Source organism: Lytechinus pictus, chromosome 14 (genome assembly GCF_037042905.1).
Source record: "Lytechinus pictus isolate F3 Inbred chromosome 14, Lp3.0, whole genome shotgun sequence".
Taxonomy (NCBI): domain Eukaryota; kingdom Metazoa; phylum Echinodermata; class Echinoidea; order Temnopleuroida; family Toxopneustidae; genus Lytechinus; species Lytechinus pictus.
Genome location: NC_087258.1, coordinates 22,324,155 through 22,348,497, shown reverse-complemented (window position 1 = coordinate 22,348,497; position 24,343 = coordinate 22,324,155). Strand labels below are relative to the sequence as shown.

Below are 24,343 nucleotides of genomic sequence, written 5' to 3'. Positions count from 1 at the left end.
AACTTTATAAAAAAATCTGTAATTTTAGTGTTCAGGTACTGGTTCTGCGTATTATATGAAATCGACATACAATCACGAAAAATAAACCACAAAGCTTGCGATATACTCTTACCACTTCAGCGATCACGTATATACACGAAAAAGAAAGAACATGCATAATCATTTTCGTAATAATCAAAATCATATACAAAGACTTGTTCAGTTGAAAGGCGAGAAATTTTTTTTTTTTTCATTATTAAAACTACGTATAAGATATGCATGGTATTATATATAATATACATCTTTAAATGAAGCTATTTCTCAGACACAAGAATGCTTCTTATTACAATCCCATGAACGAAAATGCTGATCTGAATAAAATATGCAAAAATATGTCAAACATATCATATCACCATATATATAGTTTCAGAAGTAAATTTCAGGTCGTTTTAGGGTGAACATTCAAATACATCAAGCAAAATCGGACATAACACACCTTAGAATATCGCATGAAATTATTTTGATGATTATGAACATCTGCAATACAAATTATTATTTCTGACATGAATTAATACATTACATAAGTAAAATGCAAGATATTACAAATAGTAATACAAAATATGACTTATGTTCCTTAAATTTACGATTCTTTGAGAAATAACAATGCAATATATACATGCGCCAATTTTCATTAGTGAACCCCAACGTGATATTTCATGATACTGGTAGATCAAAGTAAAAATTAATTTGCAAATGCAGTGAATCTCGTATGATTGAGAAATTTATTTGCTACAATTTCGCTTGGGATGCTAAAGTTTCCCTTCCTTAACATACATGACAAAGTGCATTGTGCTAAAGAGTTAATTCTTCACTCATGATGATAATGAATAATTTTCTTTGAAAATTTTCAGCTGGAAGTTAAGCACTGTTTGCCTGTTGAAGGAGTTGACAAGAGGCATCCCACAATAATGCGGTCTACAATCAACTTATTTTTATAACTATAGTATTTATAATCATAACTTACCCTGGGTAGCCCCTTAGCTCTTACGAACCTTTTCCCCCCAGCGGGTTCTGTATAACATTAATCATATTATTACCCTTCTCCATTCTACTACGCCGAGCGCCTAACAAGAAGGTAAAAGTCAAATTTTTAATGTCTTCGATATGGTTCGGCCGGGGATCGAATCCACGACCTTCCCTTCATAAGGCGGATGCTCTACCACTGAGTCACCATGTGCGGTCATGATAACGCTCTGTTTAGATGAGCCCACTGAACTGTTGCATGAGCGATTCCGCCGACGGACGTTTGGATGACTCCTTCTGGAAGCAAGGCTCTAGAACCTTCTTGATTTCTGGTTTGAGATTCTTCACACTGGCTGGGACCACGTCATCACTCATGAACTTACCAAGCAGGGCCATCTGATGCATGGTCCTGGGCCAGACTGATTCTCCCAAGTAGAGCTCGATGAATGTACAGGCGAGGGACCAGACATCAGACGCCGTTGATGCAGACATATCTCCACCAATAGCCGTGCAGGCTTCTGGGGGCATGTACATGAATGTACCTTTTGCAGGCACAGCAGTATGACATGACATTGTTGACCTCGACTTGATGTGGGCAAGACCAAGGTCACACAAATATGGCTTCTTGGTACTTGATTCAACCTACGTGTGCAGATCGATTGCGAAAAAAAAATAACTTTAAATTTCTTGAAGCGTCTAGTTTCAAGAAAAGTTAATGACATTTGTAACAGAATGTTCCCAAATTCCCTTAATATCATTGTTCATTGTAAAGTGCAGTATAGTATATAAGTCGAATAGTGTGCTATGTGAATGGATACTATTACTATCATCATTACTGCCATCCAAATCATTTGAATATTTAAGTTTGCATTTTCAGTTTTAATAAATCGGACACCTTAAAAACATCGGGTCATCTCGAGAAATATCGAGAGAAAAGAAATATGATGCATTTTGAGTTCGTACTCTCAAAATTAAACCTGTAGCCCAGACGGTAAAGCGATGGACACAATGGTAAGTGAGGTGACCGTGAGAAAGTCTAGAAAAAGTCTGGAATGTGCATTAAAGAGGTTTAGATTTAGAAAAAAAGTGATAAGAATGTACATTAGAAAAGGACACGATCAAAATACTTAAAATAATAAAATCCTTACCATAACATTCTGTGGTTTGATATCAAGGTGAAGTATATTGCAGTGGTGGAGAAAGGTGATGGCTGAGAGAAGGTCCCTAGACAACCGGACCTTGGTCAGGAAATCATACGGATTACCTTCCTGCAAGAGAATGTGGTCAGTAAGAGGTGGTTAAAATGACCTATTAATTCGTTAGATGACCCTCGACCAGCATGACCAGTCTCGTTTTGTGGAAATAATTTTCAAAATACACTCTCCTCTCATATAGAAACACACAAAACTAAATTTCCGCCAAATTTTTAATATATTGGTGATAAGACCTCTATATGCAGATCTAACTTTCCAAAGCAATTTGAATTGATAATGGACAAGCATTTCATGCTTGCAAAGTGCGTACTAAAATGCGTATGGTGAGCCAAAAGAGAGAAATATATTTATATTCATTATTACTGTTTATATATATACTGTATATTATATAACCCCTCAAAAAAGGTTCTGCAACTCAAGTTTGAGGGAAGATATATTCTTCATTATTGAAGTATTAAAGGTGAAACTGGTCTCATTGGAAAGCTTCATTATTCCTCCTTACAATGATTTGCCATTTATTGTGATTATGTAATCATGAAATGTACAATTACCCTGAATAAAGGGCAAAGTCAGAAGTGAAATGTTGCAAAATGCATTGTTTTCTAACCAGTCTCCATTTCTTTAGAATTCTGCCCAGGATGCAGGTGACAGTGAATGTTTGGGTGTCATTAAGGTTGAAAGGAGTGGTCTGTGTAGATGTGTATCAACTGTTTGCATGATTTGGTGTTTGCTTTAAGTGAAAGCTTTCTTAATTTTATAATGTTCAACAGCAATGAAACCAACATTCTAATCTTTTGTAAATTCAACATCTTAAAACTTTTTGAAATGACAAGGTCCAACACCATTCCAAACACATTAATTCCGTTACCATGAGAATAAACCATGTGTGGACTTTCACGCATCAGTAAATCAACATCATTCAATAATTACAATAATTACAATATATTGATACAAATTGATACAAATGATACATTTTTATCATGTATATATTAATTTGTCTCTGGTTTGATGCGAAATAATAGTCTGATTATCTGATACTTAATTTTTCATACCTTGAAAATGATTGTATTAAGATCACTCCCATTAATGAGTTGCATAACAATCATAGAGTTTGATGGACTCCGTTGATGACCAACTGCCATCAGTTGAACGATGTTTGGATGAAGGGCACGTCTACATGGAGACAAAGATTTTTCCCAAATAAGTGAGGAAAATCGTGAAAATAATATATATCTATATACATGTATATAATAATAATTTTTTTTAATAACTTTTTTTAAGACAACCCCAAAACTTTTATGGTTGTTTAAGGGTAATGGGATTATTTTGTTCTGCATTTTTAATCTTTTGCATCACTTTAATGAACAGAGAGCAATAAAGGAGCAGTATATAAAAATAAAATTTCCTTTATAGGTGAAGATTTAGTTACAAACGTTTTGTCTGTTTAAACAATAATTATAGTTTATTTAAAGTGGACAGTAAAAAAAGCTTTTAAAATCAGTGAAATCATATTTTTGCTTAATATTCCAACTCCAAGTTAACAATAATCCCATATTCCACTACAAAAACATGTATTTTATTGCCCCATTCTTCATCTTCATTATGACAATACTATTTTCTAGAAGGATGACCTGTCTAAACGATGTATTTTTTCTTCCCCACTGAAAACGTAAATATTAAAAGTACTATTTTTTCAAATGTCGTTTTTTCATCCTAAAATTTTTGATGGAATTACATACTTGTGGACAGCAACCTCCTGCTCAACTTCAGATTCTTGACTCCCCTCTGTGGTAAGAATCTTAATGGCCACAGGTGTACCCCTCCAGTTGCCCTTCCAAACTTCACCAAATCCACCTTTCCCGATCATCTCCATCAGCTTAACCTCGTTCTTCGGATCCTCAATGACGTGTACTCCACTGAAATCATCTATGGAAGCAATAAAAAGGGGAGCAATAAATGCAATCTGATTATGGATGTGGTGGAATATAGCATGGGACATTTAAAGGCTTAAGTCTCTAGTGTTTTCAAAGATATTTGGGCAGTTGAAACATCTAGTCATGGACAATTTCGATAAATCTGCAAAAAATAAGTTTAATTTACTATATTATATTTCATTGGCTATCATTATTATCATCTAGCTATCGCCGACTAGGGACGGGTCAAATGCTAAAATATTGGCAGGACAATCCCCCAATGTGATCTTTCTCTCGTGCGACCACCAATCCAACATGGAACTCACCCAAAGATATACAGTACATTATCAGAATTCTACATAAGTGTGATTTTCATCTTCATTTCGAATAATGAACACGCATTTGCGTAGATTTTTATCTTTGACACGTTTTATTAGGGAGCATAATGTATTATGGGCCTCGACAAGAGGCTAGGATAGGATATGGTTTGATTTGATTTGAATGAATAAACCTGTAGGTCACTCCATTTTGAAAGGGGTATCGCGAATGATTTGCAGGTGAATGCACCCATACTTATTTTGGGGGTATTTTCAGACAGTGAAAATGAGATGAAGTGAAAATATGCTCCGATTGAGCAGTTTTACACCATTATGTCCATATAACAAACCATGCAAGTCACTCCACTACACAGGGGTAAAGCTAATAATCTCTACGCTCGGCTCTATGCAGTATCTTCAATGTAAATGAGACAAGGTGCAGAAGCTATATAGTTAAACAGCTTTCGCAAATTAAGTAACTACAAGGCAACAGGGTCAATGCTAAAAAATCAATGTCCATGATGTATTACGAACACGACATCAAAGACTTTTAAAAGTATATTGCTACTCTGTGGAAGAGGGTGATGAGGAGATACAGAATAAATCCATAGTTGAATAATCCATTATCATTATAGACATGTGTCCATACTAAACTTTCAGTGTGTCTTTAAAGGAGGAATGTGTGGAACTTTGCTACATCAAAACCTCGTTTATATTTTCCCTTTTTTTTTTAAACTTGGCACGACGTTTTCTAATAATCAAGACTGGCCCTAAGTACAGCATGTGGACTGTTTGCAGACAGTCACCACCATGGCGTCTTTTGCTCTTGTTTTTTGTTTTTTGGAAATCTAAATTATATCTAAAATAATTGTGCAATGGCCGATTTGCGAGATCAAACCTAAATATTCATAGCATGTAACAATGCGATACGAACCCACATGGTATATCAATATGTCTTTAAGTAAAATCAGGATTTCATTTCAGGCCAGGTTGTTCCAAAAGATGAGCTCATCAAGAAGCAAGCTACAATGACGGAAGTATGTGTTCCAACCATTTTCAGTTTGCTTGTGTTTTGTTCAAACTGTTTGTTGTATTTCCATTATCCAACTGGCTGATTTTTCAACTGTATACTTATTTACGTTGCGTTGTGAAAAATAAATAAATAACAAGATAAACATTCCTGAAACCACGAACCTGATTGTGAGCCTCTTGGTGATTTTGTCGGGTCATTGCGATCTCGGTTGTCAACACTGCTCTCATTACTGGACGTAGAGGGCTTCCTCCCTTCACCCTCTGGTCCTTGAATGTTGACAAAGCTGCTGTCACCAGTCTCCTCTCTATGATAAAAGAACATAGAATCAAAACCCTTTGATCTTTCAATTTCAATGCATATCAAATATCAATACTTTAACACAAATAAAAAGCAACATAAACAAAATAAACTTGTAAGGTACGTGCCACATTTTATATTTGTAGAGTGTTTCCCGTACTTAAGGAAGAATGGATGAGATCCCACAAACTCCTCCCTTTGAACCGATTAATATTTAATACTCATTCATCAAGCTTATTAGAGAACGTAGGCGGATATGTGAGTGAGGCTGTGGGTGTATAAGTAAGGGTTTTTCGAGCCGGTAAGGGCAAAGATAATTAACTGGGCTAACAACAATGTGATACCTTTTCAACTTGCGAGAGATGTGTTCCAGAACTTTACGAACAGCAGCTTCTTTCAAATAGTTGAGTGGTGTGTGCTTCTTGAGATTAGTTTGGCCAATGTTTGCGCCTTTTTGTACAAGATAACACATGAGGGCAGTCAGGGGCTTGGTTATCCCGTTGTCACGATATTTCTTGCGGAACTAGAGGACAACATCAATTACACAAACAAAGACTTTAGAACATTAAAAAATAATGATACTATTAATAAAACATGTATGCATAAAGCCGTATTTTTTGCTCTGATTCATTATTTTTATAGCATCAATAACAATTCATTACAACTTTATTACAACTTTATTTCATCATTATGTGAGCATGTGTCCAAAACTGCTGACCTGTTTGAGTGTGTCTGTATCAGAAATATCCTGTCCTTGTCGATGTTTCATCACAGCAATGTGAAGGCAAGTATCGCCATCACCATCCGAAGAGTTGACATCGGCACCGTGCTCGATCAGGCTTTCGACAATGGCACTGCGACCTTTGGCGACGGCGAGCACTAAGGGCGTTTGGTGCTGTTCGTTATATAGATCAATGGCACAACGCCCCTATGAATAACAAAATGATAAAGAGGATCTCTGTAAGCAATCAAAATGTGCTTAATAACAAAGACGTTAATGATGAAAAAAATAAGCATGATAATGTAATAGACATAGACGTCAGCAAATTAGAGGTGTGATGGGGCAGTAATGAGGAGTGAGTTAGAATATACATTTCATTAAGCCCCCTTTTTTGAAAAATTCGTAGATGTGGCAAGTGAAAAAGATAATAGACCAAATATTCAAGCGTATTCAATGGTAATTTTGAAAATAAATGCAACACTAAGAAAAGATTATTGTTACTATGATTATGATTATTTTATTTCTTAGAAGAAACTCCTGGGGAGTTTCCACTAGGGCATTGTGTCAAGGCATGCAAGGGGTAAAATTACAAACAAGTCTAAAGTCAGCACACAGTGAACCAATAGGTTCAAGTTTTATTTCATTTCTCAACTCAATATATACAAGGTAAGAAATAAGTAATAAGAAATAATATTGAGTTGAGAAATGAAATAAAACTTGAACTTGAAAAAAAAAGGTTAACTTAGAGAGCCGGAGCCGGATAACAATAAAATACAAAACAATGAAAAATAAAATTAGAACAAGCAATAATAGTAATAATAATGAAAAAAAAAGAACAAAAGATGAAACTTTTTATTTCAGCTCAGAGCGTACCGGTGAAACTGGATGCATTTAATAATATCTATTAATATATATTGATAAAAGAGAGTACTTAAATGTCGATACCTATAGCCCCTAAATATTTGATATGGTAATCACCTCTGTTATAAGTATTTCAGCGATATTCAGGTGGTCGTTATGGACTGCCAAGTGAAGGGCCGCATACCCATCATCTTTTCGAATGTCAACCAAAGACCGTTGCTTCTTGATCAGATGACGAGTAGCACTAAAGACGAACACAATGAAAAGTGTATAGATATATATATTTTATTCTGTTTTAAAGGAGAGAATTCAATACAATCGGTTATAAATGTAGGCAAAAAGAAGCTGCTGAAAACTGCTTATCTAATAAAAGAGAGCCAATGGAGTAAATTAGAAAGTCAAAAGGGGCCTAAGCTTTCGATCCCAGCAGAAAAAAATGTAACTTTTGTTATAAATGTAACAAAAAATCTGCAAGATTCTCTCATTTTATTTATTGATTTTTTTTGTGTTTTGAAGAGTTAGATTTTATGCGACATCGACTCAATAGATAAATATTCGTGGACAGGATGAGGTGACATGAACTAGCTTTACTTTGCCTTCGAAAAAATACTAAAGAAATTAAGACGTTTTCCTGTATTAAGATTGTTGATAAAAATGTATCATAATTATCTCTTTTATAGAGCCACCCTAAAAAAGTTGGGAAAATAAATAAATAAACAAAAAAATATTAAGCAATTTCTTTAAAAAACGTTATTTTGTTAAAAACATTTTTTGTTATTTTATTGGTTGTTTGTGCTTTTTTTTCTTAATTAGAAAATAACAATCTTATATATTTATTCATTTGATTTATTATTTTTATCCTTTTTGTTTTATTCAATTTTATTAATTGATTAATTAATTAATATAAATTAATTGATTAATTAGTTAATCAATTCATTAATTAATTCATACATCTATTTATTTAGCTTTTTTTTTTTGGGGGGGGGGGTGACTTATTCATTGAAACACATCGTCTCATTCCAATATCACTCACTGTGCGTTGTTGGTCAAAGCGGCATGGTGCAGAGGATTGAACCCTTTTTTATTCTTTATCTTCAAGTCGACGTTCCTTGCATTTATAAGCAATTCTGTAATTTCTTTATGGGTCTTACGGATGGCATCATGAAGTGGGGTGTCTCCGACATCGTCCTGAAATTGATAGGAATATGTAAGTTATATATATTTTCAATTTATATATGGTTCGTGGTCAGCCCTTTCCCATTCTTAGTTTTCCTCCTTTAAAAAAAATAGTTATCTTGTCTTGTATGGTCCTGTCTCTTGTTTTGTCTTGTCTTCTATGTCTTGTCATCCCCTCTCTCTTTCTGTTTTTTTTTCTTTCCTTTCTTCTGTCTTGCGCAACATATCCTATACTACGAAGACCTCTTTGTGTGAAAAGCTTTGCATTTGTTTAGTAATTATATTTGCATCAATATGATTTCTTTTGTTCTCTTTTTCTTTCCTGTAATACATATATGTACGCATATAAGAATAAGTCTACTATACTTTTTTCATTTCCAATGGGGATCCACACTTTACAAGCTTTGCTTTTTAGTGGATCCCCTCATTTCCATTTATGCTCTATATTATACTGTTTTGTTGTTGTTGTTTTTTTACGAAGTTAGAATGCCCTTCTGTAAAATTGTACTTGATTTGTATTACTTTATATTACTTTGTATTATGTTTTGAATGGAAATGAAATAAAAGAATTCAATTGAATTGAAGAACAATTCTACCCACATTTATATTTAATAAACAATTTAACACTGAACTCCTGACATTTGTGGTTCCAATCTGAAGTTTCTTTTTTAAAAAGAGACCAACCATTCACAAAGAGCAATGGATTCTGGTAGAGTCTATGGTATGGTAATTTATGTGTTAAAAAGCACCCAACAAATTCCACTACCGACTACGGGATGATACAGTTATCCTTGAGTCATTGAAATGTACGCTCATTCTGAATAAATGCAGGATACTATTGTTATTTAGAAAGTGTGCTCTGTCTTATCACTTTTTTCTTCATATTAATCTCTTTCCGTCAAATATTAAAAAAATCGAAAGATTGGTATATACAATAGCATCTTAGCTTCGAGGTTTTGTTTTATATTGGACAATCCATATTTTGTGTGGAAAAACTAGATTTTGTTCATCTGAGTAATAATTATCTGTAAAATGTTAAGCTTAGAGAAGGCTTTGCAAGGCATAAATCAACTCAAGAGGCAGATCATTCCAGATGGGCATATGACTTTGCAACACACATTAAGGGATATGGAGACCGTGCCTTTTCATTTATTGATCCACGCCTCTGGAACTCCCTCTCTTCTTCACTCCGTGAAATTGACAACATTGAACTCTTCAAATCATCTCTCAAACTTACTCATTTCAGCAGATGTGTAATAATAAGTTTAATTGGATGAGCCTGCACCTATGAATGTTTTTAACAGAAATATGGCGCAATACAAATGCTGTGGATCTTCATCAAAACTCAGGGTGAGAGATTGTGGGCCTTACTTGTTTATTTGGATTGGCACCCTTTGCAAGCAAGAGTTTCAGACATTGAGTATTGCCCTTGGATGTAGCGATATGAAGAGGGCTTCTTCCACCCTTTGTATTCGTGGTGTTGGGGTCGGCGCCACGTTCCAGCATATACTTCACAATTCGCTGATTATCCCTACAAAAACACATTGGATAGAGTGAAATAGGAAGTACAAAAGTACAACGAATGAACACTACGAATGTATTTCAAATATTAAAAGTTCTCCACAATTGACATTAAGACTAAGGCTGCGTTTATGCGACCTCAAGCCAGAATCATGATTTGAATCATGATTTGAATCATGATTCAAAACACAAACATGAATCACAATATCACAGAATCAGCGTTTAGACGACCTTCATTCCAATGCTGTTTCTCCTCAGATTCGGGCCAATCCAGTGCGCATCAATAGTGCGCAGTTTGACAGAGGAAGTTTTTCGCACGTGTTTCGGCTCTCGAAAAATCTTTTGCTTCCAGAATTCAGTCTTTACCTCATTTTGTTTACTTCTATCATATAGGGTCCATATGCTTCTATAGTTTATCCAAAATGGTGTTCGGAAGTGAATTTCAGCGTAGATCCAATTTAGTATTGATACTGTATACTCAACAACTGAGATCATTGTCTGTCCAGTTAATTCATTTACTATAGAACTTGAAGTTGAAGACATGACCAATAAATGAAAAGTAGTGGACGATGCGATGACCAACACAGAGCTTGAACATGACAAGAAATGCATGCGTAGTACATATTCATGTACATACAGCGCATTGGGCAAGGCAAGAGTCAAACCGAAAGTAGCCCGACACAACAGTGAAGTCATAGAATCATGATTCAAATCACGATATCGTTTATTCGAACATTTTCGTACGTGATTCTGCAGAAACGTCTTTCCAAACGCCCCTTTTTTCGTGTTTCATGTTTGTGATTCTAATCATGATTATATTCAATTTCGACTAAACGCAATCGTGATTCTGCAGAATCATGATTTGAATCATGATTCAGATCATGATTCTAGGGTAAAAAAGTGGCGGATAAACGCACCCTAAGTGCGATAGGCCTAACCACAGAGGGAGCTTATAGCCCTAGGCAATAATTGTGAAAAAAGACGATTTTGGTACCCAGACATATAATGTTTTACCAAGAGAATAGACATGATGTCGTAATTCAGAGCTTCAGAGCCAGTGAATGAACATGAAATGATAACATAAGCATAAATCGTAGACATTCGGACAAGTTTATGATGTTTGCAGTACGATGATGTTTAGTAATTAAGTATAATCGTTCGATTGTGTTACGTCATGCTAACGACGTTTTACTCTAGCTTTCGAAAGCGACGAATCCAGGATTCACCAGGGGAGGGGCATACTGTATATAAACAAGTGGAATGCCTCTGGCGGTCTCACCTGCATCACGCGATTCAATATAGCAGCAGTGCTGACTTTGAAAACTACTATCAAATACTTATTCACAAAAAACACTATTCATAGAATGATACAATACTACGTTCATTGATATTTGACCTTGATCATGTGACCTAAGACTTGTCAGTGATACTTGATTACCCCTATATCCACATTTTATATATTATATCTATAGATTTTGAAAGTTATGACAGCAATCTAATAATTACCTCTAAAATGGCCAAAGTTCAATTACCTTAAATAACCTTTGACTTTCGTTATGTGACCTGAAACTCGCATGAGATGTTCAGTGATACTTGATGACTCTTATGTCCAAGTTTCATGAATCAGATCCAGAAACTTTCGAAGTTATGATGGTAATTCAACAGATACCCCCAATTTGGCCAAAGTTCATTGACCTAAATGACCTTTGACCTTGGTCATGTGACGTGAAACTCAGGCAGGATGTTTAGTAATACTTGGTTAACCTTATGGCCAAGTTTCATGAACTAGGTCCATCTACTTTCTAAGTTATGCTGTCATTTCAAAAACTTAACCTTCGGTTAAGATTTGGTGTTGACGCCGCCGCCGTCGGAAAAGCGGCGCCTATCGTCTCACTCTGCTTCGCAGGTGAGAAAAAAAATGGTTTGACAATACAAATAAAACATTGTAGTTCAAGGGCGGGGGGATTTTCCTCCTGGTAAATTTGTTTACAAAAATAATAGGGGTATTTAAAAGAGGGCATGGCCCTTTTGCTCTGTATTCGCGCCTGGTTTTCAATATAATTTAGTCAGCAAGAGTGTAGATATAATTGCAGTGTCAAACAAATACGCAAACAATCATAATAAGATGATAAATATGGAATTTGTTCACATTAAGCTAGTAATGCAGTGGGTTTAGATATCAAAACGGCAAGAACAACACAATGACGACCACCTCACCACTGGTAGACAAACCTATATGCATATGACGTAATAATTTCATAGCCCCCTCCCTCAGAGGATATAGGAATAAGCGTAAATGGAGTTGTCAGAGATGCGCCAGCTGCAGTTCACCAACACATGCAAGACAATGGTTTCATTGCATTGAGGTCTATAGTGCGCACTCACTGATGGACAGCATCTGCTAGGGGAGTGTCGCCATCATCATCCTTATCATCGAGCGATGCTCCATTCTTTACGAGTAACTCGACGACCTGGTAGTGACCTTGGTAGGCGGCGAGATGTAGGGGCGTATTCTCTTGCACCGATATGTTAACCTATACAGGGCATAAAAAACAAAATAGTTCTCAAACTGAAAATGAAGAAGAAGCGGATATCACAGGCGATTTCAGTTGAGCCGCAGAGCCGAAATTTTTTTCTAAACAAAGGAATACAAATCCTATTAAAATACCATCTGATTGTGATTTTTTTTTCATGGTCAGCCCCTCTGTCCCTTTCAAAGCAGTTCCGCGGCCTCGGCCACGGCCCCTGTACAAATGAAACCAAAAAATGTGGGGGTTATGGATCGGGCTTACAACAAACATGGGGAGTTTGGCAAACATAAGGCAGTGTCTCAGGTCACGAAAATCTACCATCAAAGACAACATTGCGAATACGGCCTTCGATAAATTTAAGCCTTGCATAAAGGCATGATTCAAAGGTATTGATCCTCATACTAAGTGTAACTATCAATGAAACGGAAATAAGTCATTATTTACATATCCTTTGTTCTTTTGGAGAAGTTCAGCAACACGTTTAACGTCGCCTTCCAACACACCCTTGATGAATTCCTTGGCACTTTGAGCAGTCACTTCTCCGCCACTGCTTGAAGACGTGCCTTCTGCTTCAGCTACCATCTTTCGGAAATCATCTGTATCGACCAGACCAAGGGGGTCAAGGAGTTTCTTCAGGAAAAGGGCCATCAGATCTAAACAAAAAAAAAGAAGAAAAAAATAACAGAAAGAAGAAGATTGTGAAAGTAAACGAAGGGCATTTGACTGGATTGTACCATCGCATCGGGTTATCAAGTCCGTCGGGCAATCGCACAACCCGACCATTTGAGAAAAGGGCTCCTAAATTCCCGAAAGGTCGCTTTGTTATTTTGGCGTATAATTTTTATTTTTTTTTACAAAACATCGGGTAAATTAGACCCGAAAATTCGTAAATATGGCTTATCATTTTCACAACCGTCGGGTAAACTTGACCCGACCTCTCGGGAATTTTAATGGGCCATTTTCTCGTCGAATGGTTGGGTTACGCGATTACCCGACCGGACGCGATAACCCGATCTGATGGCACAAGCCTGTTTGACTGGTTATCCTAAGATTTTTTAAATCAATGCTAATGACCTCATATATGAAATGATGATACTTTTTCACCATGCATTATTACCTGATCTGAGATCTTGTTCAAATATGCCTTCTGACCCACTTCCTTGTTCTACCAAGATTAATGCTTCCGGGTTAAAGGTCCAGAATCCTCCACCTACATTGACCTTGACGTCACCATCAGCATCAATGTTAAGAACACGCCCTTCTTCCCCAAGAGCCTAAATATGAATACAAAAAAAAAGGTTTTGCATATTGCCGTAATCATTATATATTACACAGTGCTCCAATTTATATGCAAGTTTATGACACACGTATAGTTTTAACTGTTCTAAAGACTCTCTTTTTCACATCGGAAAGTGCGAAACGAATAACTTTGTATTTGTATTAGTATACTTAACACGAATGCAGTAAAATATTAAAATGCATATTGGTATAGATGAAAGATTTCTTTCAGTTATCTTTAAATTGTCAATAATTTTCATATATATTCATATTATTATGTGGTTTATATTTCCATCCACCACCTATCGAAGGGTGGCACTTTAATGAGATTTTAATAATCTGACCTTTGACATTTTGCTGTTCCATCCTCCATGTTCTTTCTGCAGCTCCTTCACCGTTGCTTGGTCGGACATTACACGTACTTTTGCCCCAGTGTTGAAGGATGGCAACTTCGGTAGCGAGTGGTAAAAAGGGAATGTTAAACAAAATATTATTTTAATAACACATGAGTGATCAACCTACATGTACATGCTGCTATAATGTTATGCTACACTACTACTACTACTTCTACTACTGCTAATACTACTACTACTACTACTACTACTACTACTTCTGCATTCAATATAATTATGTAATTATTTAATGCATCTTTAGTTTATCATATTCCATTCACATTTGCTGACAATGACAATATCCGTCTTCCGCTCATACGTTTAATGATATTTCTTCTGATTTACTGTCAAAACTTTGTTTTACCTTTATATTGTTATGGGAAAGTGAATAGAATGAGTCAAAACAAATACTACTACTACTACTACTACTACTACTACTACTACTACCACTACTGTAATAGTAGTAGTAGTAGTAGCAGCAGCAGAAGTAGTAGTAGTAGTAGTATTAGTAGTAGAAGTAGTAGTACAAGACCTAAAACAACAGCAGGAGCAACTATTACTACTATTACTACTACTACGATTTCTATCACCTTTTCCATTCAGTACTACTACTATATAGATATATATATATTTTAAATTTCAATAAAAAGCAGAGATAAATATTATCCAGAGGTAAGAATTCGACCTACTAGTATTACTACGTATACCCTGCATGTATTCAAACCAAGGGGTAGTAGCTACATCAAACACACGATTGGAAGACAAATTTCTTTTAAATGAACAATATGTAAATGTTAGTTATGGTGATGATAATTACGAGGATCAGAACAGGAAAATTTTAATGCAATTTTAAAAGCTATGTATGTACCTTGGTGACTGCAACAGGGTTGAAAATCCATATCTTTCCATCCGGGTACTTGACTCTGACGTCACCTCTTGGTGTAAGACTCATTAGCCGACCCACCTTTCCTATGTACTATGGAGAGAAAAATAGATTAAGTAGGAGAAGGGTACAGAGAAGAAGGAATTGGGTCAGAAGGAAAGATGGTGAGTTGATAATCGTATAAAGATGTGTATTTCTATAACAAGGTGAACCAGAGTCTTGCCTGATTTCGCGATCAAAAAATAAACGCAATGATCTTTTGACCCCTAGATGATCTTTGACGTTTACCTAGGAATCGTACCAAAAATCGATGCAGAAATGTAGAAATGAAAGTTGAACAAAAACTTTACCTTTTGACTCTCAGATGACATTTGACCCCATCACCCTCAATACCACACATGTTAAACCAAGTGTGATCAGAATTGATACAGAAATAAAGAAAAGAGACACAGTTGAACAAAGACTTGAAAAAGGATGGAAATGACCTCATATCATTTGACCTTTAGACGCATAGAAGACATTTGACCACATTCCCCTCATGGACACGTGTGTAGTATTGCCCAAGGATCATGTGAACCAAGTGTGAACTTAATAAATGCAGAAATAAAGAAATTGGAGCAAGATCTTCATGAGCAAAAAAAAAATAATAACGGACCAACCCATCAACAGACTGATAAACTAACAGGAAAAGTGATTACTAGGTCTCTGCCGAACTTCGTTCGGGCGAGACAAAAATGATGCTTGATATGCCAATCGTAATGATCTCTAGATGAAAGCTCTCGATGACCTCAGAGATGAGCAGAGAAGGAAGTTGAATACCCTTGTCTAAGACTGAGAGGCTTAGAAGGAAAAGGAAAGGACGGGCTAAGCAACTACAGAAATTCTACGAAGGTCCTGTTGTCTTCACCGAAGCTCTTTTCAACCCTGTGAAATATGGTGAACTGAAGGCCACTAGAGAGGAGTCACAAGACCATCTGAGAAACACCTACTCTGGCAGTACGAAGAACCTACCCCTGCCTCCAATTGAAAACTTGGTACGTCCAGCTCATTCAGGCGAATACTTTGACATAGTCCCTCCACGCCTATCTGAGGTAGAAAAATATGTCAAGAATGCAAGGACTGGCTCATAATCTTTAGGTCTTATTGGTGTGCCATATAAAGTATTTAAATACTGTACCAGGATGAGGAGGCTATTGTAGAGACTGTTGAGGGTATTGTGGAAAAGGATGCTAAAAGGATAGAATCATTCCGTCCATTATCACACCTTAATATTGACGGGAAGATCATGATGGGAATCCTTGCTGGGCGTCGTTCCAAGTACCTATTGTAAATGGATTTGTTGACACATCTGTTCAAAAGGCAGGAGTTCCGGGGTTTTCTGGCTGTGTTGAACACCTTGTAACGATCCAAGAGGCAAAGATGAGGAATTTGGACCTATCAGTTCTACGGCTTGACCTGGCCAATGCACACGCTTCACTACCACACTCACTGATATGGTTTACCTTGGACTTCTTCTTCATTCATGAAAAATTTGGTGATTTCTTAGTTTTCTTTCAGGACTTTAAGATGATATTTTCTACCAAGGAATATACAACAGCCTATCAGCCCCTTGAGGTTGGTATCCCGATCGTGTGTGTCATTCCCCCAATTATATTTGTCATGGCAATGAAAGTCATAACTAGAGATGCATGCTTCAGTTGTAGAGGTGTTGAGATCGAACCTGGACTCGAGCTGCCACCAATAAGAGCTTTCAAGGATGACATTACCTTACTCATCCATGCACAGCCGATTCACAGAAGCTTCGGCCATGAAGTTCGGCCATGAAGAAATGGAATGTAGATGACAGGACACATTTCAACGTTGGTGGTGAGGCCATTCCATCGATATCAGATACCTCTAAGAGCTTAGGGCGCTAGTTCACGAAGGAGCTATCTGACACGAACCAGATAAACTAGGTCCGAACGATGGTAGAGGATGGACTAAATCGGATTGATGGATGTACCCTTCCAAATAAAGTCAAGCAGTTGTGCCTAACGTACGGTCTCTTCCCAAGGATAATGTGGCCATTGATGGTGTATGGGTTTGCAATGACGCATGTTGAGAGGATAAAGCAAAGAATCTCAGTGCACATACGGAAGTGGCTTGGCATCCCTCCTTGCACAATGAACAAAAGCTTTCATGGCCATTCCACAAAGCTGAAGCAACCCCTGAGTGCACTTACAGAGGAGTTTACGGTGAAAAGGCTAACATGTAATCAAGCCTTAGGGACTCCAGCGACCAGTTTGTTAAGGGGACTGTGCGAGACTTACGCGCAGGACGCAAATAGAATGCCCCGCAAAAAGTTGAGGAAATGGAGTCTCGGCTGAGGCACAAGGATATGGTTGGGCCTGTGCAAACCAATAGAGCAGGGCTAGGTATGAATCCAATCCAGTAGTTCTTTAAGGCAAGCACGAAAACGAAGCGGAAGATGGTTTCTGACGAAATCCGGCACAAAGAGGAGGAACGGCGTATAGCTAAAGCAGTTGGCATCGTGCAGCAGGGAGCCTGGTGTCATGGGAGTGTGTAGAACTAAGGTGCCTGTCCTGGAAGGACTTATGGAAAATGGAAACCGGCACACTTAAATTCTTGCTACGAGCAACCCACGACGCCCTTCCTTCTCACAACCTGAAGAAATGGGCCAAGACCGAGAACGAGAAATGTTTTATATATATGGGAAAATGGTTCACGCAGGCACATTCTATCAATTGCCAGGTCTCTCTGGTAGAAGGCTTACATACGTGGAGACACAATGACATATTGAAAGAACTGAGCAATGCCTTAAACAGTACTATTGAGAAAAACCAGACAAAACCACTAAACGCTCCAGTTATCTCATTTGTGAAGGCCAACAGGAAAGCTAGACATGCACACACAAGTAGGCTCCTTTATCTAGCAAGAGACTGGCAGTTGGTCTCAGACTTGGATGAGCAGATGATCTTTCCTAGCGAGATTGCGACTACCAACATGCGACCAGATATGGCAGTCTGTTCAAAGCAGTCCAAGTCGGTCATCCTCTGTGAATTGACTGTGCCAAGGGAGGAGAACATTGAGATGACCCATGAGTACAAGACATCAAAGTATGCCGGACTTATCTCAGAATGCAAGGAGAGGGTATGGAAGGTAGACTGCTACCCATTGGATATCGGCTGCAGAGGGTATGCGACAAAGTCTCTCCATTTCTTCATTTCAAGGATGGGAATAACCAACAGAAGGACGCTGGCTTTGGACTTGATGGAGATTGCTACAAGGTCCTCAGACTAGATTTAGAACAGATATAAAGCCAACTTACCAAATAAATGAGTAGCTGGTGGTGGCATCTCGTGCTGATGCTGCTGGACCACCTCCTGTCACATTGCCATTTCGAGGATAATGGGCCGAAATGGCTGTCAGGAGGACCTCGACTGAGGATCCAGCTGTTCTGAAGGACATTTGTCTGCACAAGGTGTGTTTTGATTATCTCATCGTAATGATATTCTGCGTGGAATGATGGCACATTCCTTTGTGGTCTGCGTGAGAACCCTTTCCCTCACTGAAACATAATATCTTGAGAGGTATGAAGTATATTTACCTTTTCCATCCCTGAAACCCAGTCTCCGTGGTGTTCTTGAAGCGCCTTGAGAACTTCTTCATCCAACTTCACAGCCACTCGATCACCGACTTCCAATCCAGTGAGTTCACCTGCCAGTATGCAAAAACCATAAAGCAATTTATGATTAATAACAATAACTCTTATTCACTCAGGGTAGCCGCTCCAACTACTAGCTAATTTTCAAGCACTCTCTGCATAACACGATGTGTTATTATTACCTTTCTCCCTTCTAAAAAACGAGCGTCTGGTGAGGAAGAGAATCAAATTTTTAAAGTAGCTTTGGTAAGACTCGGCCCGGGATCGAACCCACGACCTTCCATTCATGAGGCGGGCGCTCTACCACTAAGCCATCATGTCTGGAATGGCTTGTAAACAACAAATTCTCCAGCCTTTATACCCCCCTTCTTGTGTAGTACATCATTTTTTTTAATCCACCCTGCACAGATGAAAAGTAATGAACATAAATCTATTGTTGTAGAATATACAATTTGGAATATTAGAGCCTGTTCAGACCGGCAGAGATAGCGCGATCTAGCGCGCGCTAGATCGCGCTATCTCTGCGGTGTGGAAGGTACAACGTCGTTTCGGTCCGCCCAACAGCGAGCCACGGCGAGCCAAAACGGCGTGCCACTGGAGCACCTCTTGGGGGTGGTCCACGAGAGATAGCGCGGTCTAGCGCGCGCTAGATCGCGCTATCTCTGCCGGTGTGAACCCGAGCTACGATAGCACGCCGGAAGTCATCGTTCTACAACGCCATGAAATAAACGTAGGCCGGCTAGCATAATAGGCACAGCGATATCGAGCTCTCAACTAACTAGTAGTAGTACGGGTTCGTAATAGCGCGCGAAATCTTTGACCGCTCTGACCTCATGACGTCACGCGTCATGGCAACAGGACCTCTCAAAAAAGGGGGTGCTACGATAGACCGCGCTATCTCACTGCGGTGTGAATCCGGCGAATGCCAATGGGCGGACCGTGGAACGCGCTACGATAGCGCGATCCACGGTCCGCCCACGGTCCCCCCTTGCGGTGTGAACAGCCTCGAACATCACTTTTCATATTTTCAAACTTATATTAATAGTACTATTTGTGAAGTTTTGTGATACTAGTATCCTATCAGTTCCCCCTCCCTCTGTGATAATTTATTGGACATGTATGACAACATGTCATGCTTAATTGATTCATTTTTAAAGATCGAACCCTAAGTTGACTTGTCAATAAGCAGTCATTATGTCAGTATTTGTAATGTCTTGTAATTAACAGGGATATCTAAAGCCCGTCGTCGCACCGCCATCTTAGAGGCTGAAGCCATTGCCTGGCACGCGTTGGTGATCTTCACCTGGCGCATCTCTGACAACTCTGTTTACGCGTACTCTTATATCCTCTGAGGGAGGGCGCTATGGGATTACTATGTCCGAAGGTCTCAACTCTATTATTTACAACAGGAATAACAAGCATGCATTTAATTATTATAAATACTTGCCAAATTTAGGCAGATGGTCTTTGTAATAATCATGCCCCGCGGAAGCCTTGACACACTTGATGTCGACTTTCCCATCATGCCCTAGACGATATTCATAAGCTCCTCCGGCGTCCCATCGAACTGCTATGGCACTGCGCTCGATGTTGGCCCAAGATCCCCCTCGAATCATCACGCCTGTATTTCCTGAACCACCTTAAAAAGCGAGCAGGAAAATAAAACCACTTTTACACACAGCTCATTATCATTGTTATGATTATTACTGCTATTATAACTAATAATGATATAATGATGACCAAATTATTATCATCATGCGCTTTCCCCATTAGGTCCAAAGCGCTCGCGATGAATTATTTAATTGAATTATACCATCCAAAGACTATGAAAACTACCCCCAAAATGATTTCAATGCCTTTCTGAAAAAATAGTTTTGATCAGTTTATAAATTCGGATGTAGACATGATAAACACTACCAGTACATATGATGGCCTTTCTTTTTCAAGAATATTTTTGGCAGTTCAATTAAAGGGGAAGTTCACTCTGACAAAATTTATTGTAAAAACAGCAGAAAAAAGCCATATAAAATATTGTTGAAGGTTTGAGACAAATCCATCAAAGAATTAGAAAATTATTATAATTCTAATTATTTCGTTTGTAACATGTGGGACCCTGCTCGTTTATGACGTCACAAATCCAAAACTTCAAATTCTAACAACTTTCTGAATCTTTAACGGATTTTCCTCAAACCTTCACCATATTGTTTAAAATCATTTTCTGCTATTTTTTACACAAACTCTTCTCTAGGGTAAACTTTCCCTTTAAGCCATTCATTGGTGACGCACGAATTTTGACTGGTGATCCTTTCTTGTGCTCAATGATATGTCCCTATGTAGCTGACCAAGAACGTAAGAACAGGCCAGTCGTACGTGAAGTCGATCGTGTAACTTCATGAACAGCTTTAAGAGAATTGATGAATTGATTCTTTACCATCCTGTTGCTGCCACTTCCAGTCTCTTCCTCGACACACCTTGGCACCAGGAAACATCCCCTTGGCTTGGAGCTTTCGACTGCCTGCTCGAGGAGGCATCAGCTTTCTATATTCCATAAAGCAAACATTGAAAAAAAAAAACATTGGCATTATACCTCTTAACCTCAGGCGAGAGAGCTAAATACGGTATGTATGAAAATGACGTGATGTAACAATTCTTGCATTTAAACTAAGTTAAAGCAGGGGCCGCGGAAGCGGGGAGGGGGGGGGGGGGCTGAAGCCCCCTCCCCTCCACTTTTTTTCCAAAACCGTGTACAAAAACGCAAAAATTACCTTATGTTTGTGACTTTTTTGCATGGTGAGCCCCCTCTCCCTACTTTGAAAACCGTTCCGCGGCCCCTGTACTAATATGCCGCTGTTTGACATGTATGTTGGCATCAGTACAGGAAATTGTTCGAAAACATTGGATCTGAACATGTTGTCATATATGATATGTTTTAGTAAATAGATTAAAAAAATAGGGAATGTAAATCATAACGATGTTCCTACCCGGCTGTGTTAGGAACGACTATCCTGAGGAAGGTATGCTTCAGATCATGTTTGGCCGTCATGTAACATTTGTTACAAAGATCATAGTCATAGCATAAACTGCACTTCCATCTAATTCCAGCAATATCAACGTCCTTGCATTCATCACATTGGATACCGCGATGCTTCACACCTATTGCCACACAGGAGATAGAATTAACTGATAATAGTAATACTAACATGGTCATTTATATAACGCAGTGTTACTATATGCACTCTACTTCGCTTGATACTTGGTGTGATATATTACTACCCCGGCTGTAGCTGAGCCGCCCAATACACGATTCATTTTATAGACGCTAAAGCATTCAAGGAATAAATCCTACCGGGTACCCATTCACTTCACCCGGGTTGAGTGTAGCACAGTGTGGATCAATAATCTTGCTGAAGAAAAATACGCCATGGCCGGGATTCGAACCGAGGACCCTCTGTTTCATGATAGTCCCATGACTACTGGGCCACAATGCTCCACATGGATGATAATGATGAGTAACCAACTATTTGGTTAAGGGCGATAGCAGAGATATAGTTATTGGAGTTGGTTATCTAATGACCAATAATTTGATGAAATTGTTTATGTGGGTATGCTACATTTACGTCAAGGACGTCAGGCTAGCTGAGGCGAGGAAGCAGAATTGGCTATCTCTGGCAGGAGTACACTCTTAAAAATGTTGGGAAACCTACAAGTACTGTCCACGGTTAGTTTGAAACCAGTAATGTGAGCTTTGGTTGAAAACTACACTGTATTGGTAGAAAACTACCCAGAGTTCAATAAAAACATTTTTTAACCAAATGTAGTGTGGACAGTATGTTTCCCAACATACTGTCCAAGAAGAAGGAATCTACCCCACTCCGATCACACCTATTATTGTAGCTGTGATCTTTGCGTTGGTAAAAAAAGAGCACTCACCATCGGAAAGGATAATTGGAAACGTATCAAATAGGTTTTTTGCGCCGCGACGCTGAACGGATTCAAGAACACAGAAAAATGTTTTAAAAACCCCTTCAAATGACAATAACAGTTGGGAGGTCTTTGCCGAAAATTGGTGAACCGGAACAGCAGTTTCGTCCTAAGTTTCGGAGCTGACGAAATATTGCGAATATGTTGTTTGTCCAGACTCCAGGACGAATCTGCTGTTTTGATTAACCAAGTCTTGACTGACAAAGACTCCTTGGTTGTTCTTTGTTATGAATGGCTTTTGCCAATACCTTTCCTATGTTCTTAAATGCGTCCTGTCTCGCGGTGCAAAAAACTCCCTAGTAATACATTAAGTCAAAGCGTAGTTGGGCAGGGAGAGTTTAAATGAAATGGAAGTTGGCTTATCACTTATACCTTGGTCACAATTGTTCTACGGCGGCCGTACGGCGAGTCGAAAACAGTCGTTTTATTAATCTTTATTCAAACCACCTATGTGTAGCCGGTACAAAAAAAAGTTAAAACGGCGTACGGCCACCGTAGAACAAATGTGACCAAGGTATTATCCTAAACACACTCAAATGATTTAGATTTATATTGTGGGCGCGTCGTGGTCTAGTGGTTCTGACTCTCGCCTTTCAAACAGAGGGTTGTAGGTTCGAATCCTAGCCATGGCGTGTTTTCCTTCAGCAAGACATTTATCCACACTGTGCCGCACTCGACCCAGGTGAGATGAATGGATAACCGGCAGGATTAACTCCTTGAATGCACGAGCACTGAAAGGCAGCTCGAGCTAAAAGGTAATAATAACAACAATGCACCTCGGAATAGATTGCTTCTAGATAGATGGCGATATACAAATGCCTGTTATTACTTTTTATTATGTTTACGAGATTGATTCTAAACTCATCAATATCATAGCGCAACATTTTTTTTAAAGAACATTAACTACACATAAAAGTTTCTAACTGTCTCACCAGCAGCCGCGTTGTCGTAGATGAGGAGATCGTACTTGTCATCGAAGCCGGCCCGGTAGTCAGCGGCCGTCCCCATGTCCCAGCAGACCACAGCGAGCTTCTTATGTACTGAGTTCGAAAGAGTCTTTCCTATGGTGATCACGGTGCCGAGGTGACCTTCACCATTATCTTGCTCGGACCATCTCCAGTCTGGTCCACGGACGACCCTCGTCCCTACTGTCAACGCCATCTTGAAAGGGTCCTAGAGGGGTAGGATGCTTGACACCCTGAAACAGAAAGTAGACCTTTACACGCAATCTTCGAACACATGGTATATATATTTTTTGTAACTCGTATACCTCGTTCCAACTCTCGTGCGATTGTTTTACGAACACTACGATTGGCCCTTCGTAACGTACTGATCGCGATTTTGCTTTTACCCGTTTAACAATTTTTTGCGATAATGCCGGATTTCCACTTTCGCGCATCCGTTTCGATTGGCATTTCGTAGCTGATTTGGAAATTTTTTGAGCCGTCCACATTTGTTTCTCTACAATCATAACGATTATCATGACTGATGTCAAGATCTGATAAGATCTACCATGATCACTACGATTACTCCACGATTTAGACCACGGTTTCAATCGT

At 38.5% G+C, this 24,343-nt stretch overlaps 1 protein-coding gene across 1 annotated transcript; it reads right to left on the bottom strand.

Annotated features, from left to right (window-relative positions):
- Positions 1–230: 230 nt before the first annotated feature.
- On the bottom strand, positions 231–23,984 carry LOC129276473 (E3 ubiquitin-protein ligase MIB2-like). The gene is made up of 20 exons (XM_054912850.2): positions 23,717–23,984; positions 21,785–21,956; positions 21,235–21,341; positions 20,251–20,442; positions 18,747–18,856; positions 15,125–15,232; positions 14,209–14,313; positions 13,704–13,860; positions 13,031–13,239; positions 12,441–12,589; positions 9,906–10,065; positions 8,392–8,546; positions 7,476–7,602; positions 6,495–6,704; positions 6,121–6,299; positions 5,641–5,783; positions 3,956–4,142; positions 3,269–3,389; positions 2,151–2,270; positions 231–1,644 (listed from the first exon to the last, which is right to left on the bottom strand). The coding sequence occupies exons 1-20, from the start codon at positions 23,943–23,945 to the stop codon at positions 1,237–1,239; spliced, it is 3,348 nt and encodes a 1,115-aa protein (XP_054768825.2). The 5' UTR covers positions 23,946–23,984; the 3' UTR covers positions 231–1,236.
- Between the last annotated feature and the right edge of the window lie 359 nt (positions 23,985–24,343).